Below are 19,949 nucleotides of genomic sequence, written 5' to 3' on the forward strand. Positions count from 1 at the left end.
AAAAAAAAAAAAAAAAAATGTAAATGACGGATAATGAAATCTCGATTATCACTTTATCCCAAGATTTCAAAACTTCAAAGCATACCATATTTCCCACAACTCACATCTTCAAAGGCGATCTCCCTTCAATCATCGAAACCACTGCACCAATGGTTTTGAAATGAACAAAGCTATAATACTCTGTAGCAACAGGTTGCAAGAATATAAAAAGTTCACAACGTAATTTTGGAATGTGTACATCATATGATGTGAAAAACTCAGTGCAAAGCGGATGGTCTGCGGGTTCACTTATGACAAAAAACAACGACGAGCTGATGATTTAGAGCAGTATGTGGAATAATGGATGAAATGGATGATGGCTCCTCCACTCAACCATGAAGTTCCATCGATACTTATTCGAAAGATTTGCAAAGCGTGAAAAACGCAACAGTAGCTTGACAAGGTTCTGACATCTGCATTTTTTCTGATGCTTATGGAATAATATATATTGACTACCTTGAAACAGAAAGCACAATCAAAAACAACTATTATAAAGTGTTATTGTATCGTTTGACAGAGGAAATCGCCGAAAAATCGCCACATTGAAAGAAAGCAAAATGACGGCTGTTCCACCAGCACAATGCACCGTGTCACAAGGCAGTGAAAAGGACAGCAAAAATACACGAATTAACCTTTGTATTACTTCCGCATCCACTGTATTGTCCAGATCTGAATGAAGTAGTGAACGCCGAAATTAAGAACTATTTGGAAGTAAAGGAAAAATCGTAATACAACAAGTGAGAAAGGCCTAAATTCGGGTGCAACCGAACATTTTATACCCTTGCAACGTGGACGAATCAAAGCCAGGGAAATACCTTAAAGTGTATAACGTCAAGCAGAGGATCAAAATCTTACTCTATGTAACTCATACACTGACCGACACATTTCGCATAAGTTTTGTTAGAAAAACCAAAATCATTATACATTAATATATGGGAGTTGTGGTAGTATCGACCTGATTTTAGCCATTATTATGCCACATACTAAAAAAATGTTCCCATATGGAGCAAAATCGGCCGGATGTTCGAAAATCGTGGTAATAATTATACTGAGACTAGGTCAAGTTTAACCAAATCATATCTGTTTTAAGCACAAAGATGTACTTTTATAAGTAAAACACGTTCTGTAATTTATACATATGGACCGATATCTGCGGTCTATAGTCTTCTGGAAGCTTCAACAATTTTATATTAGGTATATTACCACGAGGAAGTATTACCAGGAAAGGACACTCTGAGGTATTTTAGTTATATATTTCACACATTGACCGATATTTTCAGTCAAACGTCAACTATAGACACTGGCATCCACATTTTCGGTACATAAGGCCGTGAACAGTTTTTGTTGGACCTAAACAATTTTAGCTTCTTGATTTTTATATTGGAAAGTTTCAAACATGATTTAAATTTATTCTATATAAAAAGTAGACATTGCTGTGGTTTGGTTTCGCCCATTTATACACTGTAATACAATAATGTTTGAAGAATATCTCGAGACATATGATTTCACCTAAAATTGGGTGTTTGCCATCCGTCCATCATCAAATTTTGACTACGGCTCCTTTAAGATCTTATCATATCATTTTGAGGGTAAACTTTAAGTCTGTAGTCTAAGACAGTAGTCTGTTTTTTTTTTTTTTTTNTGTTTTTTTTTTTTTTTTGGTTTGATCTGATTTCATTAATTTTTACACTGCCAGCAGAAGTTCTTATATTATTTATACTGTGCAAATTTGGTTATTGTAGCTTTAGTGGTTTAGAAGATATGTACATTAAACTTATTAAAAGGCTGATTCATGCCTACTTTTTCAAAACAAATGGACAAATGGACGGACAGACAGACCATCCTGATCATTTACTTATATTATATATAACAATGTATCTATTTCGCTTAGCATTTAATTGTTTATTAAACTAACCGATCAAAACTCATATCTCGTCAGGCCAGGTAGATATGCAGCTAGGGTTGATGTCTACGCATCTTTAGTAGGTTCATTTGGAAACTTCGGGTTTTAGACTTGCAACTTCCCAGACACCGTCCGGAAACCCTCGAACCATAGCTGCTATTCTTTTCTTAAACAAGGTTTATTCGAATTGGATTACTTAGAAGATATTTCTTTCATTTCCTTCTAGCTCCTGACAGCTTCTAACATACAATAGTCATTGTATGATGCTGCCAGTCAGCTGGCATATCTGCCAATTAGATTTTGACATGTTAGCAGTCCTACTAGATGCCTTATATCATTCCTTTTGAATATTAGTAGGAGGTATGTGTGAGCCAAACATTATTTTACCGGTGATTTTTTGTTGTAAGTACTCTCTAGTCTGTAAATTGCGACAGGGAGCCAGAAAATCCAGAACACCTGCTATTTGACTTGGATCCATATTACCATATAAGAATCATAACGCCTCACTAGCACCTAGCAGGTATTTAACAATATGCTGGAGCTCGATGGATGCTTGCGACTTAAGAGAGGATTCAATAGCGGAATTGGATTGGGGATTTAACTGGTTTCGAGCAAACATTTCGATATGCAGAAGAATGAAGTGCAAAATACCCTCTTAAATACCGGTATGCTCAAAATTTAAACCAAATCTCCAAAAGGAGTGAAGGAAACAACAAAAGCAGTCACACTCTAAAGCACTTGCTATAGGAGAATTTCAATCATATGAGTGATCCATTTTCGTTATTGCCCATTTGCTTAAAAAATTTCAATACTTAGGTCTTTAAATACATTTATTTCGATTAAATTTTACGCATATGTTGGAAACAGCGATACCGGATCACTATAGAAAATAGATATCATACAGACTGAACGAAGCAAATCAAGCTTTTGTCTGGAAAACTTATTTATTTGTGAAGATATGTTCACGAATATTTGCGCACGGCTTTTTTCCGCAAAGCAGCTCCTCATTTGTTGGAAGCACCGATATCGGCTCACTATAGTAAGCTATAAAACAACGCTACAAACTGTACGATAAATATTATGTGCTTGTATGGAAAACTTTTTTATTAATCGAGATATCTGCACGAAATTGAGGCATTATTACTATACAAAGTAACGGTACAAACTTCGAAGATTTTGTTCAGATCGGACTACTATAACATATAGCTACCACACAAACTGACCCATCAAAATCGAGTTCTGTTATGAGTTATTTGCTATTTGTATAGCTTCACAGCGAGATACAACTGATGTATACATTTTTTCGTGATTTTTTTTACAATTATTGGTGATGGTGCTGTGTCACTGTTGTTTGTGCCGAGATATCTTTGTTAAACAAAGCATCGATTTCCACAGGAGAAATCTACATTTTCAATTGTAATTTGTCACGCACGAACAAACGAAATAGGCAAATACACCGTACGCCCATTTTATTTGTTTTCTGCACTTGCATGCATGTGCCTGATTTCGTTTTGGTCGCACACTGCGTATACGTAATATATTATGCAACTGCTTTTTCGCCTAAGTGCGCCACACAAAGAACTGCAAAGCACGTCAGCGTCAGGCACATAAATGCAAATACAAATACTTATATATCGGTTTAGACTCTAACCAATGTGGGTGTATGCACGCGTATGTGTGTTGTTCGTGTGCGCAATGCGTCCATATCTAGTATAGTCTGCATTGGGGACAAGGATACTCCTCGAGTCGAGCGCATTGTACGAATAGATTATGACTTAAATACACAGACATGCAGCATTAGTTGCGCCACAGTAGTAAAAAAAAAAAAAAAAAGAAATTCCATATATATGTAGTATACAAGTAAATATAGTAAACAAATATATTTAAACGCATCCAATACGCGTGTGCGTGTGTATACTAAAAATACACGCTGCGCACTGGCCTGTGTGCGTGTGTGTGTGGCACGAACTTCAGCACACTGCTGTGAAATTCATGACGTAAAACGACGCAAACATGTGTTTGTGTATAGCGCTGTCTGCCTGCATCGTTCAATATGTGTATAAAAATTACAAAAACAAAAACAAAAACAAAAAACAAAATGATGGCATGCAGTTTTCGCATAAGTAATAAATAGTGTGTGTGCGGGTGCGCGTGTCCTCACCTATCAATTGGTCAAGAGTTCTGCTCGGCAGCCTCGGGGCAACTCACTTGGTGTTGCCCACGTCACACATCTGTACACCGCTGCAGTTAGCTGTATAGCACGTTTTCACTTTTGCTTTCATTGATTTTACTTGACACGCAAGCTCACATATGCGCACACACGCTTATACACGCATACGCGGCCACGGATCCTGACGTTGTAGCACCCGAATTTAATAGTTGATGAAACGAACGGACGCTCGAGCGTGCTGCGAAGCGTGTTTCGGGCGTTATTGTGCTTAAATTTTTCGGAAATTTCAGTTAGCCTTGTGGTTAGCTAGTTTTTTGCACTTTTTCTGGCCTTTCCTGTGTGTGGGTGGCTTTCACTTTTACTTTTCGCCTTGCACAGTTATCTATGTATTTCACACTGTACGGCATACACACATATGCGCTTTTTATTCGATATTACTTCATTTCTTAATTTTGCAACACTTCATTGCCATTTACCAGCACTACACACACTTTCACTTTCACTTTCACTTGCCTTGCCACTGCTTTTGTGCTTTTTTCTTGTTTTCTGTATTTGTTTTGTTGTTATACTCACTGTTGTGCACCTGATAACTATCAATTGACACTGTCACTGACACGACGCGTTGCCTAAGCTCGTCGGCGCTCCGTACTTTTCGATTTCGCTCTTACAGCTCACGTGTCCACATCTCGACTGACTCAATTGATTCTGTGCGAATCCGCCAAAAACGCCACCACTGCGTTGCTGTTGTGCCCTAACAGTCGCCCATTTGCAGCCGTTGTTGGCACTGCTAATGTTGCCTTCATGCAGCTGGGCTGCTCTGCAAAATTACGGGGATTTTTTCCATGGTCTGCGCAATGCGCATGCGCTAGCCCAAAGTCGTGTGAGACATATTTCCCTGTGCTGTGCTGTGCCTGTGCCTGTGCAATGTGGCCTTCCGCTATGCGGGGAGCGCGTGCTGAGCACAAGTAAGGCTGTATAGTTGTTGTCTAATGTTGTTGTTGTGCTGGGTATGCGATGTTGTTTTGTCGTGCGGCCAAACATGTGATTTCTCGCGTCATACACAAATGATATCTTATCACACAGTCAGAGTCGTGTAAAGCAGGACGTCAACAACTTGCATACATATAACTGTATATATGTCTGTGTGTATGTAAACACTATTTATCTATGTATATTCTATGTATCTATGTATCTTTATATCCATCTATCTTTATATATAGTTGTAAGCGTTTTTGTCGGTATCTGCGGCGACAGCAGCTCTCCTGCTACACACACACACGAACGTAGGCCGATTAATGACTTTTTAAATTCTTCTTAAGCTTGAAATATTCGGATTTCATGCGCAATTATGATCGTCCTGCCGTTTGTATGAATGAAATATTTGCCCCTCAGCGGGCAGGAGAGTGGACAAGTCTGTGTGTGGCTGTCAATGTTTATGGCATACAGTCATTTGGTTGCGTATACGCCCGGGTGTGTTTGTATATGATTGAGATGTCATAGATCAAATAAGCTAAAGCTGCCATAAAGAACCGTTCAAGAAATGAAAAATTAGCCACAAAATACCAACATACAGATGGTTCTAATAATAACCGTAAGCAATTTATGTCTATTACTTGGTCAATTGCGCATATTTATAGCGGTTATACAAAAACGTACATTTTTCAATTTTATTATGTTGTAGAGAAATATATTTTCTGGCAAATCGTATTACTCAAATCAATGGCTGGGGTGTCAAAATCAAAAATGTGCGCTATACAAAGACACGCCAAGTATTTTATTGCTCTTTTGGTTTTGGCGATCACAGCCTTTGACTGGGGTAATCAATTGCAGTCACAATCATGGCAGCCACAAGGACTAAAGGTGCTTGCAATATTTTAGTTCAGTTTCTTAATGATTTGTTTTGCTTTTCTTTACACATTTCGTTCGTCTGTTTATAAGCATTTTAGTAAATACTTTCTTTTTCGTTGATGTAGCCTTTCTCGTCTCTTAACTTGGCAGAAGTCACAAGTCAATGATTTCATTGCTGAAGTTCAAGGTCGTTGCGATTTAACTGTCTGTTGCGCAAGAACGCGTCTATTTCATTTGCTTTGATTACTCGTACTGCTGAGCATGCAAACATTCGCCTTTTGAAACACACATTTTTGAGATAAAGCACGAAGAAACAAGTGTTTGAGTTTGTTTGATTGCGGAGGATATAACCTTATTTTTTTTAACAATTATTTGGATAGAATTTGAAGGATATTAATATTTTCTTCTTGTATGGAGTTATATAATTGTTAATTCATAAATGATATGACATGACAATTAATTATAATATTAAATTAAACTAGCTATAATGCTAACTTCTGTTATACCGAAGCTAGAAATCCTTTCAAACATAAATTTTTCATAACACAAGAAAAGGGATGTTTATCTGGATTTCGATCAGCCATTTTTTATGTAAGTTGTAGACTATGGTAGAGGTATCTAAGGCAGAGCTATGTATTCATTCTCTTCTTACTGGTGACTTGCTTTTCATTCAACACTGAGGAGGGAATTTTTTGATAGCAGAAGGCAGTGAAAACCGAAGTTCGGAACTTAACATAATCCCAACTCATATCTCTCTCAGGGGCTGACTGATTTCTTTTATACTGGACATGACTTAGTTGTGTCATGCTTTGAGCTGAGGCTTTGCTGACACTTTCCATTTACCAGATGACTAACATAAGTGGGTAGGGAGATACATTGGCAACAACTTCCTGGCTTGCGTCACGCAATGCTGCTAATGAAGGGTTACAACCTCAAGAGGTTTAAACTCATAATCAATCTCCCAAGAGATAAAGTCAGGCTACTGGTCGCCTTTTACACCGGCCATTGCAAACTCAAGAAGCACTTATTTAACATGGGCCTAGCTTCTTGCGCAAATTGCCGGTTCTGCGACTGGGAATCCGAAACTCCARAACACCTGCTAATGGATTGCCCAGCAATCTGCAGACGCAGGATTAAGGCCCTTGGAGCCATGTTTCTAAATAGGGATCACATCGCCTCATTAGCACCTAGCAGAATATTGGAATTCATCAATTTGCTGGGGCTAAGTGATACGCTGTGAGTTAGTAGAGGGCACAATAGACCCTAGGTCGCGGTGCAATCCTCATTCTTTATCTTATCTTATCTTATCTTAACATAAGCCTGCTGTCAAATTTTTCACCGAAAAACTAATGAAGTTTTAAAAATTTCCCTTATATTTGTAAAACGAGGGCTTTGAAAATATACGTGTTCAGAGTCTTCTATGCACTCTCAAACAGCACGAACGAAGGTAGTGATGAAATCGGAACAGATAGCTTCTAAAGCATCCATGTACACTCAGTATTTGAATTAGGTGTAAGTCTAGGTCCCTTAGTTGCCTGCCTATCCACGAATGGACTAATTCGAGATTAGTATGTGGGGCTATAGACGGCTCTGATGGCTGGTCCAATCGCGCATTTGTCTCCTTGGATGTCCACATACTAGCTACTTCAGCCGCGTCGCTTGATATCGTTCGGAAATCACTTATTAAGTACTTTATACGAAGTGCGCCTATAATCAGCGTTTATTTGTTTTGCATATCCTTTTATAATGGGTGGGGGTGTGTATCTATTTCTGCCATTCCTAATGAGCTTACTGGCGGTAGGCATAAAACGTTAGGTGTAGAGATTTTCAGGAAACAAAGTTCTGTTTGTAGAAAAATAGGGAAGAAAAGCGGCGTGAACATCAACCCATATGACTTTCGAGGAAGTTTCTGCTAACACCGGCGGGCTCACCGAGTATACTTGCTGTATCTTGCTGCTGTAAATCCCGAAGAGGAAGCTTTGTTACCCTCCTGAGAGGATTTGTGTGATTTGTCTGTGATAAAGTTTACGTCGAGTTAAAATCCTAGTAAAGAGGGGTAGAAAGCAGAAGAAGCTGTAAAGCGGTTAGATACAAGCTTTTATTGGCTAACATATCGAAAGCACACATGCCTATACGAATAGTATATCCACTGTCTTGACTCCTAACCTAAAATATAGAAGGAGCTCTAGAGAATAAAGCACATGTTCTGATCGTCTTTCTATAAGTGGAGGATTTAAAAATAACTTGATAACGCAGAGGTTGACAGTATGGAAGTCGTCCGGACAGAGCCTGCCATGATAGCATGAACAAAAGCTGTACTGAGTTGCAGGATTAATGCGGAGTAGAAGGAAGCTAGCTAAGTAGTGGCAGGAAAGTTGCCAGACACAATAAGTAATGTAATGGACTTATCTCTAAGTGTAACACACCAATTGGTGATATCGGCCAACCTCGATGGAAATGCCTATAAGACGGATATGGCACTCTTTACAAGGAGGTAGAAAATCTGGACACGAAAATCCGCGACGTTCAACAGCTTTGAGTTAACAATTAATGAGCATCCCTGGGAATTATTTTGGATAAAAAATTAGTAAGGAAACTCAATTTGGAGGAGAGAGTGAAAAAGAAGGTGAAAGAAGGTGCCAGAATGTGCATGGGGCCTATCATCTGGCCTCATGCAATGACTGTACATACTTTTGCTTAACTGTGCTTTGGTGTGGTGGATAACTGCTAGCAAAATCTTAGACAGAAAACCGTTGGAGCCGATACAGGGACTAGCTGTTCTGCATAACAGGAGCGCTAATAATCACTCTAGCGGCTAAACTAGAAAAAATACTTAACCTAACACCGAGCGGCATTATAGTAAAAAACTCGGCTGCAAAATTGACGCCGATAGATCTCTTCTTCACAAGGACCTATGGGAATAGCTCAATGAGTGGGGAACCCCCTGAATGAAATATGCCACATATCCTCATACTATATTTGGAACAGAAAGTTTCAAATCACACTAAACGAGGGTTGATGAAGTAATAGTAGCGCCAGCATGACTCACATTATTAATTAAGATGGAGCAAATATGGCTCATATTTGCTGGAAACCGGATAATATTATTCGGAGATGGATTTCCTTCAAACCTCCGGAATACTGAAGTATATTCAAGCTGCATCTGTCCTGTGTTCCAGTGCATTATACACATGGTGTCATGCGCTTGGTTACCGAACGAATTTACGAAAGTCACTTAAAACGATACATAATGAAATTTCCGGAAAAGCTTACAGAAGGATGAGGGCGATATCGGCATTAAATGCTTTAAATAAAAAGATAAATGATATCAATATCATTGGCCATAACAATCACGCCGTGTTCTGCTTTCTGCAGACGAAATATCTTGCGACTTTGCTCCTACATTGTTGACAGTCATAACTTGGACTTGTAGACAATTTCGTCTATCTTGGAACTAGCATTAACAGCAACAACTTTGCTACTTTGGTACGCAATTGAGAAATAATGTGCCCTCTCGACGAACGAAAACCAAACTCTATAAGTCACTCATTATTCCCGTCCTGCTATATGATGCAGAGGCATGTATGATGACAACATCTGATGAGTGGGCCTTAAAAGTCTTCGAGTGAAAGGTTCTGCTTAAGATGTATGGTACTTTGAGCATTGGCAACGGCTAATATTGACATAGTAGAGAGACAGCGGATAAAGACACAGTAGCTACGCTAGCTAGGTCATATAGATCTGAGAGTTTTCGTGTCTGGGGAAGCAAACAAAGAGAAAGGCTTCCACTGCGCTGAAAAAAACACGTGGAGAAGGAAGAAGAGCAGCTCCAATTGGCGCCAAACAACGAAAGACTGACGCGCTTTGTAAACACGGTATTCCGTTGTATACTGCTTTCTTCTTAATAGACAGTTTCACAACATGCTTCTGGTATATCCTAACCAAAATTTATATATTCGCTGAACTCAAAGTTGTGGAAACCAGAAACCAGTTTCAAAGTGTCGAATTGATAAAATTAGAGTGGCGGAGGGGATGAGTCACGAGAAATTTATTTTTATATTCAAATTTACTGTATCATCCGCACTGTGAACACAGAAAAAACGGAAATGAAATTGATGCAGCGTCACTTGGAAAAAACAATACATTACACCACAAGCACGCGCACACACATATACACACATACAATTCGCGCGTATTTCAGCAACAGGAATAAACCGCATCGAAGGATGAAGCAAATCTCTCGGGCAAGCGCGGGAATTATCATGGCGTATACCAGCTAATTGAATTAGCGGTTTAAAGCCCAAAGGATAGCGGAAGCAATGCCAAGCGCACGTGCCATTACAACAAACCCCATATGCATGAACGCAATTGTGTGCGAGTTTTAGATACCGATAGAATACAAACACATGTGCGCCCGTAAATGCAATGAGCCACAAACGCCATATAAGTGTATTTGGGCATGTTTGCTCACATTCCGGTGTATTCCACAAATCCTGAAAGCGCATTTGCGCTTCCCCCCTCCTCCTTATCAACATGTGCATGCAAGCGGAAGTAATTGCCTTGTTCATACCCAACACCCACAATCGTTCCTCCAACCTAAACGCTATCGCGCAGCTGAGCCCATAGGCTAGTTAGGCGTAGCGCGAGCAGAGCGAAGTCCTTGCTTGGCTTCCGTACAACAGTTGCATTGACAACCGTTACTAAAACCTCAAACGTATTTATTAAACACATTTTGAGTGATGACTTTACTATTGTTCCGAGAACTGACATCAATGTATGTACAGTGGATATCCAGTGCTAAGAGCTAAATCGTTTGCACTGGTGGACCCAGTCAGCCAGCTTTCGAAATTAAATGTGCTTATACTAAGTTTTTCCTCATCTTTTTCCCTATCTTTTTATACGATGAACAGAGTATATTAAGTTTGCCACGAAGATTGTAACACCCAGAAGGAGACGTCGGACATCCTTTAAAATATACCATATGAATAAATTGGTAGAGTAAGTGTGCGAGAGCTTAGCTATGTTGGGCTGTGTGAATATACGCGAACTATACCTTAATTTTTCACATATCGATCTGAAAATGTGCCCTCGCTGAAACAGATAATGTGTCGGGACGTCCATTAGCGCTCTTTATTCCAGTGAAAATTCATTCAATGCCATTATGTAAGGAAGTCGAATTCTTTTGCAAGGCTACCACGGGTGCGCTTGCAGAAGTTCAATTGCTGCTGCAATTTCACGTTCGATGTTCGTACGAAGTTCATCAGTCATCGCAGGCTTGTTTGCATAGACCAGGAAATAGTCTAACGGCGTCAAATCGTACGACGAAGGCGGCCCATTGACTGAGCCGTTTCATGAAATGACATGTTCACAAAACATGATATTCAATAAATCTATAGTGTGGCTTGTGGCGCGCCGCCCTGTTCGAACCACATATTATATGTATTGTCCAAGTCCATATCATTCAACTCGGACCAAAAATATTCGGTTATCATTGAGCGGTAGCGATTCGTATTCACAATAACGGGACGGTCTTGATCATCATGCCAGAAGTACGGCCCAATTACGCCGATGGCCCATAAACCGCGCCAAATCGTAATTTTTTTTTTAGGTTTTAATGGTGACTGATGGAATACGCGTGCATTGCTGCCGGTTCAATAACGCACATTTGGCTTATTGGCGCAGCCAGAAATGAGCCTTATCTCTGAAGTTGATTTCTCGTTGAAAATACAGATCATTTTCAAGTAGTTACTCAGCCCAATTCACGAAGATATGACGATACTGGTAGTCAAGCGGCTTCAGTTATTGCGTCAATTTGCTCTTGTAAGGATGTAGACCAAGATCTTTTCGCAAAATTCGCCTCAACGACTTTAGAGAGTTGCCCAAATCTTGAGAACGACGTATAAGAAAATTTTTTTTATTTATTGAAATATCGTCAAAAAATTTGACATGGATTATTGCCTATTGCATTGGGGCATTCTCCGATTTTTTGTTCAGATCGGACCACTTTATGATATGTGCCCTACGCAAGCTCAACGATCGAAATCAAGTTCTTGCATGGAAATTGCTTTATTTGGGAAAGGCTGTAATGCTTCGGTGCAGTTTTTCAGTAATTGTTTTGAATACATATAGTAGCGTCCTGGTCCCTCAGTATTAATACAAAACATTAGTGCATTTAGCAAAAACTAATACCATCAGACCATAAGCTACGGTAAAACACAACCTAATATTTCATGGCAATAGTGAAAAACTGCCACTGAAATTGTATCCTCTTCAAGCAAGAGTCTAAACATCGTTGCACACCGCTATCTTTACTTCCACCACATCAATTACAAAATGGTTTTGTAGCTTTAAATTTTTATTCGCACCGTTGCGGTATTAGTATTGGTGCCAGCCGAGGGGGAAAATTAGCAAATATGATGGGTAAAGATGGTTTCTAATTTTTGAGAATTGTAAGCATAAACCACATTTAACAAGTATTGAAAGGCTAAGTTTAGAACGAAACGAGTATTTTATAATGTTTTATGTAAGAAGTTGCGACGCTGAGTGCCATTTTCTAACTGTAAGACAAAGTCAAGATAATGTTGCAAGGGAATGAAATTGTTACTGATATACTCGTATGAAATTTCATAAAAAGATGGGTACGCTCATTGTAAAATTTGAACACAGGCGCACATGCAACTCTACTGTCCTTTCATACCATATGCTACATGTAAGCTTCTCGGCTTGACTTCAATCATCTTAATTTCATACACTGATAGACACCGCACAGTGTTTGAGTATGCTTAACAGAATGAAAGACTGGAATCGAGATGAAATACTCGATTATATTTAGTTGATTTCATATTGCACGTGACTAATTTTGACACTGGTCTATTTAAACTGCGTGCGTAAGCAGAATCGTAAAAAATGTTTTTTGGATTGGTCCATACCTTTTCATATTCGTGTAAAGTTTAATTTTCATATGTAATTAGTGTCTGTTTAACAGTTATTTGTTCATTTGATTAAGTCTACTTTATCGAGGGCACATGTATTTGAGTGGTACAAAACTTTCAGAGAAAGTTGTGAAGTTAACTAAACTTTATCTAATGCTAGTGGTCTATCCATCTTCGTTAATGACGGTCACTTTGGATGCATTAAAAAACAGTATTTGAAAATAATCGTGTCGGCATTAGATCGAAAAAACCACGACAAAGCGGATAAAAAGTCAGGATTATTTTCATAATTTTCTCAGATTACTATGGAGTGAGCCAAACGGTCAATAGGGAATACTACTTAGCGGTTTTGAAATGTTTACGTGAGCAGATAGTCATAAAAGACCCGATTTTTGCACAGAAAATAATGAAATTTTCACCATGACAACAGGCTCTCACATTCTAAGGTGAATGTGGCTGACTTTTTAGCCAAATACAGAACCACTTATCGCTCAGTCGTCTGACTTGGCTATCTGTAGCTTTTTTAAGTTTAAGTGAAGCGTCTCCAAACGACCGGAAAATGTATGTTCTACGTTTTCTGAAATTTACACGGTGTGCCGAATGAGCCGAAATGGTCTCCAACGTATTGTGCAATTTTAAATATCTGTAAGCTTTAATATTGTGAGAAGTTAATTTAAAAATTGATTTAAATACGACAAAGACGCCAAGAGATATTCTATTCTGCGTTTTAGGGCTCTTGCACAATAGACCTAAGGTCGCGGTTCATTCCTCAATTATTTATCTATCTTTTCGAGCTTTTCCTATGGAACATCATGTACGACAGTCCAAAAACTGTCAAAATTTATATGTGGACGACCTTATAATGGTAGAAGTTGCTAAATGCTTAGATTACTTAAAGAACTCATGGATGTATGAGCTGGCTGAGTGTAAAACTGAAGTCTGGATCATAAGCAGGAGGAGCCAACGGAAAAGAGAGAACCATCAACGTCGCAAAGGAAATCAATAAACGGTTCCAAAGGTGATGGACGCTAGCCTACTAGAACAGCTGTTTTAAATTGCAGATGAATTAGCTGATTGACGATTCACTTTCTTTGCGTCATTTCGTCTTTACCACAAAAGTCGGTTGTGGACCATCCGTAAGGAGGGTCCTTAGAGCCACCCTCTCGAAGCCATATTTTATGGTCCCTTTGGATACCTTGAGATTACCGACGGTATCGAGCAGTATCAACGCTCGCCAGTAAGGTTCCTCGGTTCTATGTGAACAGTAAGGATTACAGTATCTAATAACCTTTCAAATGCCTGTATCAGTAGTGCTGCTCATGTATCTAATAGAGGTTTGCCGTCTGATGAATCGTCAATTCTGTTGCAGACTGTTACCTAGCTTAGTCTAAAGTAGATTTCTTCCGACTTGCTCCTTCCTTTCGTAGTGAGAATATATAATATAGTAGATGTACCCGAAATAAAGGCTGGCTCGGTATATTTCCCAACGATGAGGAGTCCTCTCAACCGCCACTTGCTACACAAATTGATAACGGGACGGAGGCATTTGCGACTTTAACCTATCATGCAATTCTGCCAAGTGTCACCAGCGTATTTAAGAAGCAGAATATAGCATCCATCAGCCCATGCTTCAAACAGAAGTCCCCAGCAAGGCCGTAGGTTATTCAGCGTTACCCAGAAGGCATCAACGCGGAGACAACATCCTATGTTCCCTACTAAACAAACAAAACTAAAACACGAAATTGTGTAAAAAAAAAATGAAGATATATTGGAGGTGTCACAGGTGTAATGACACTCTGCTTAAAATACATAACGACATCGTAAATTTGCTCTGAATTTCTATTTTCAAATTAAAAAACTTGCGTGTTTGTTTATTTCAATAAACGGCTGTACTAACGCACGTACATACATATGAGTATATCACTGTAATACATATTTATATGTATGTAAGTATGTATGTAAATACATGAACCTTTATTTTCACGAAACAGAGCACCCAAGTATTACTGAAGCATACATACATATGTATGTGTATCAAATCGGCAAATGTTAACCAAGAGAATCATTGCTGGCAAGAGAATAAACTTTGGCAAGAGAAGAGAACATGCTATGGTGAATTAAAAAATCCCATTATAACAGTAAAGCTGTGGTAAGCTGCGTTTCCACCCTACAAGACCAGAAAGTTTTATTTGTATTTCACTTTGAGCAAATAAACAAAATGAAAATTATAAAATACTATAAAATGCTTGGATGAATTATTTGTTACAACTAAATTGAGAATTACAAGCGTCTGTGGTGAGAGAAAACTCAACTTAAAAAATCTACTTACGACGGACGGTGGAGTGCGGGCCTCATTCGCAAGATGACATTACCTAGGTATGTATGTATATATGTATATGCGAGTATATGCTTTAATAACATATGTATATAGATAAACGTAAGACAATCTTTTGGGGCGTTGTGCGGGTACACGGCGAATGAGCATTTGGCTCAGTAGGTTTTTGTGTCAATACACCCGCTGTCAATGGCGCTCGAGTACTACAGATGTGCTGAGTAGTAGACTGCTCAGGCTGAGGAGCCGCCTTACGGACTCATGAATTCATGAATTCACTGACAACTGTGACCTTGAATACAATACTGTGCGCTGGGCTGACGAACTGCTTGCGACACACAGAGCCAGAGAGAAAGTAAAGCGCAAAAGAGAAGCGGCCAATTACTTGTGTAAGTGATACACAGCGGCAGTTCGGCCAAGAGTGGCAAGTCGCAACAGTCGGACCTTCGAGGGCAGACTGTCAAGGGAGCAATTGTCTTCAATAATTTAGCGCATGTAATAGGTATGCCATATGAAGTAACAAAATGAATTGAAAGTTGCAAGAAATGTTGGCCACCGGCGGGACCTTATATTCGCATGAGGGTATGTAGGTTTGAGTTAGCCATTGTGCGCCAAAAACACAAGAAAACTTTAACAGAAAGTCAGCATTTGCAGGAATTCCTGCAACATGGGCCGGTGTTGGCGCTTTTTGACTACGAATGCGCCTTTTGACAGAAAGCACGCTCCAAACTTCAATTGTAACTTTTTTGTGCTGCAAGTTTGGGCCACCGAATGTCCAAATTGGCCTTATACAAATATACTCGTATATATGCGCGCTGACTGTGGCGGCATTTAGCGAAAGTGAAATCAACTTTCGAACACTGCTTGCAACAAAGAGCGCTGACACAAATTTGCGAGAAAGTTTTTAAAATGTTTTTGCAATCAATGCACAAACTAGAACACGATGATTACTTTAAGTAAAAGATTTTGTGATTCTGTGCCATTCTAGGCCAACAGCGAAACGAAATGTTGGCGCAACAACAACAACAATTGTAGAACGTAGAACAGTAGAATGCAAGCGAATGGCGCTGTGACATAGGATATGCGGAAATAAGAGGCTACGATTGGCGGCAGGGAGGCGTGGCAGGCATGTTTTGTTGCCAATAATGTCAACAGAACGGAAAACAGTGCGACTTGCATGTAGCGGTTGCCAGCGCAAGCGAAGGCCTAATAGGGCGCAGCCCAACAACAATGCAAGATCTCATGTATTCGCTTTCTGTGCCAACACACAACACAGGTTGGAGTCGCATGGGTCCGCAACGGGCAAACCAATGCGCTAAGCAGCGAGTTGTTGGATTACTTTTTCCCCAACGCCACATTTATGTGTATACGAGTATGTTGTGTGGGTTTGTGTGTGACATGGCAGTGAGCGTGTGCATGCATGATTTCGAGCTGCATTTATTGTACAGAGAGCAAGAGCAAGCAAAGCTGGGAAAAAAGCGCATACATGCTTACAAATATATCAGCTGCTTTAAACGGGCAAGGCTGGAAAAAAGTAAAAAGTCCTGAAATATGTGTGAATATGTGGTATATATATGTAGGTATGTATCTAATGTCGAGCTCTACTGGTTCGTACTATTAGTGAAATTACTTTTTGGTTGGCTTCCAAGTGGAACATCGAGGCTTTGCTTGATTACTTACCACAAATAGATGACTGCCATTTCGGATTATTTATTAATTACAATCTGCATTTTTAATATAAACGGGTGAGCGGGGGTTAAGTGTCAGTTGAACTAAAAGTGATGCTTTATTATGTATATAACGAGTGATCCAAGTAGTGATAATATTTTCTGTAGTCTTCTTTTGGAAGATCACGCGTGAGTCGTGACAAGCGGTCATGTTATTTGTTGTTCAGTATTGTTTGTCATTTTATCATGGAAAAATCTACGTCTGAATAGCGTTTACGAATCATTTAACTATATTACGAAAATACGCGCTCTGCAATGAATGTGTTTCGCGCACTTCGCTCAACTCATAGTTAACAGAATTTTTTAGTGAGCAAACTACTCACATTTCATTATTGGATGATATTCGATCGCATAGACCACGCCCACGTAGCTGGTTTCTGGATGTGTGAAATCATTGGTCCATATTTCTTCAAAACTGATGTTGGTAAGAACATAACCGTCAATTGCGGATGTTACCGCGCCATGTTAAACGAATATTTGATGCTTGTAATTGAAGCTCGTGATCTCGGCGACATTAGGTCACTTCCCACACATCATATCAATCAATGGATTTATTGAGAGAATACTTCGGATCATTCAGTTTGTATGGCAGCTATATGTTATAGGAGTCCGATATCGGTAGTTCGGACAAATGAGCAGCTTCTTGAAGAGAAAATGACGTTTGCAAAATTTCAAAATGATATCTTACAAACTGAGGGACTACTTCGTAAATATACAAACAGACGGACAGGCGGACAGACGGACAGACGGACAGACAGACGTGACATCTTCCTTCTGATTGTTACAAACTTCGTGAAAAGCTTAATGTACGATGTTCAGGGCATAAAAATATGATTCCAGTTTGCCATCAGCAAGGTTACTTAATCCTAGACTGATGGCGGCTATCAATGAAGTTGTCGGATTCGCGCCTAGACAGCACAGTTTTAAATCTGGCAGGTTAATTTTGAGATTCAGGAAAAGCAGCATGAGTATATTATTTCGATGCTTTGATGCGAAGCACATATATTACCTCTCTAAATAATGTCCAAACAAATACGCAAAGGCTATGCGCTTGAAACGGAAAACCGGGATATAGCGATGATGCCCCAATTGACCTTCTACCGTATGGAAGAAAAAACTGTGAGAGTTAAAGAAAGTACGTAAAAATAACAAGAACGAAAGTGAACAAATATATAAAAGAATGCAAAAGTGGTTCCATGGTGGGCGACGGTTCCCTACGGCATTTAGTGACCTGCTCGTGGCACATAATGTAACAAAATCTTGCTCTATACATATATCCTCTATCCTCAAGAGACGAATTATTATCTAAGGTAGTAGTAATTCAACTATAACTTGCATAGATGAACTTTTTGAAAAAATACTGCATAAATTTACAAGCTTAAGTAGTATGTCTTAAAGAGTTTCTTTATTAAGTTTTCCTTTCTACAACTAGTCTTAAAGGAAATGCGAACTTCTTCTGTATCCTCCACCTAATTTCGTTTTCCTCGTTTTCCTCGTCAGATGTCGAACATCAAAGAGAGCTGCGGAAGCAGCGCAAAATTATGCTGGTCTGTTTGCGATCGCCTGCCGCAAGCGGTTAATAGTGGAATAGAAAATTAAAGGAAGCTACACATCCGATATAAAACGACGCGATAAAAAAAAAAAAAACAAGATTTTAAAATTTAAGAAGTAGTACGCATAGTGGTCACCTAAAGTACAGTTTACAGAAGAAGAACAGAAGAAGGAAGAAGAAATGAACAATAATACCTAGGTTGCAAAAGATCAAGCAAATTATAAAGGCGTTGTTGTCTAATCACTCAGATCATAGTAATTGTATTTTAGCTGTAATATTATACACAAATTTAAATTGTCTTCATGTGTTTTTGTTGTTTATCTAGAATTAACTTTGGACATGTTTTGATTTTGCCACGCTTCTTTTCCTTTCGTCCATCACTGTTTTTCTGCTCAGCGCATTTTTTTAGGGGTACCGGTTTAGCAGGTTCTACAGCACAATGGATTGGTCCCAGGCATGAGATGCATTGATTTGGATCAATAACTTTTTTTACTTCACTTTTTCCCTTGAGTAATGCTTGCACTTTATTCCATTCTCGATCTAGTTTTCTCAGCTGTTCGTGGAATTTTCGCTTGATAAATGTCACCTCGGTTTTATCCAATTTAGCCAACAACATGTTATGTATCTCAGTCTTTGTCATTTCAAGTGTGATCTTATCACTTTCAAAATCCTCACGCAATTTCTCAGTGATTATACAGCGATTGTAATTCTTATTCAATTCATCAAGCTCCTCGTTCAAGCGATCTTTCAAATCGACAAACTTCGCATACAGGTCGCTAAGTGTTTTACGTCTGCTATCCATTTTGTTGAGTAGCGGTGTTATGGCGCTATCAATGAGATGTACAATGAAATGTGGATTTGTTACTAATTTGCAGGCAATCTCGTCCTCAGCTTTGGGACATAAACAAAAGCTCTCGCAAGCCTCGGCGAACTTTTCGAAATTGCTCAAGCTATAATGCGTGCTCTGTGTGCATTCGTCATGTCGTATTTGCTTGAAGTGGCCCATTAGTTTGTCTTCCAACATAACAACACGCTCTTTAAGCTGGTCCACTTTTGCGAAATTCTCGGAAAATGTTTCGACCTTGTCGCATACAAAATGAAACGGTGATATACGGCTTTCTCTTAGGATTCCTTGCAAGCAGGTGCTCATCTTGCCGTCGATTTCAATCCTCTCAGTTCGTGAATCTAACTTTTTTAGTAGTATGTCAAAAAAACTTTGTAACAAAGACAAGTGAACACTGGAAATTTTCGGGCTACCCAAAGCAATTTGCAACAATTCCCGTAGCGTTAATTCAATATATGTTGTTGCCATTTTGGTAGTAATATTATGGTAATATGATGAACTTATCGCTGAGGTACTTATGTTAAAACAGAAAATATCGCACCCGGGAGAAAATATTTTCGTATTTTCAATAAACAACTAACAGACAGGCGACTGCTTGGAGT

The 19,949-nt window shown here is 39.1% G+C and overlaps 2 protein-coding genes across 3 annotated transcripts in view; both read right to left on the bottom strand.

The window, feature by feature from the left end:
- LOC108965755 overlaps positions 1 to 4,781 on the bottom strand; it is a 162,806-nt gene extending 158,025 nt beyond the window's left edge. For both annotated transcript variants that reach the window (XM_018928358.1, XM_018928357.1), the window contains exon 1: positions 4,104 to 4,781. The gene's annotated coding sequence lies outside the window, so the exon portion shown is untranslated. The remainder of the gene's footprint in view (positions 1 to 4,103) is intronic.
- A 14,011-nt stretch (positions 4,782 to 18,792) lies between these two features.
- On the bottom strand, positions 18,793 to 19,653 carry LOC108965725. The gene has a single exon (XM_018928312.1). It carries the CDS (start codon positions 19,651 to 19,653, stop codon positions 18,793 to 18,795), a length of 861 nt encoding a protein of 286 aa, XP_018783857.1.
- Positions 19,654 to 19,949: the final 296 nt, after the last annotated feature.

The sequence above is a fragment of the Bactrocera latifrons genome, unplaced genomic scaffold (genome assembly GCF_001853355.1).
Source record: "Bactrocera latifrons isolate USDA-ARS-PBARC rearing strain unplaced genomic scaffold, ASM185335v1 scaffold_147, whole genome shotgun sequence".
Taxonomy (NCBI): Eukaryota; Metazoa; Arthropoda; class Insecta; order Diptera; family Tephritidae; genus Bactrocera; species Bactrocera latifrons.

Excerpts from the sequence above, each read along its gene's own strand:
- LOC108965725 (XM_018928312.1), bottom strand. The coding sequence starts at position 19,653 with ATGAGCACCTGCTTGCAAGGAATCCTAAGAGAAAGCCGTATATCACCG.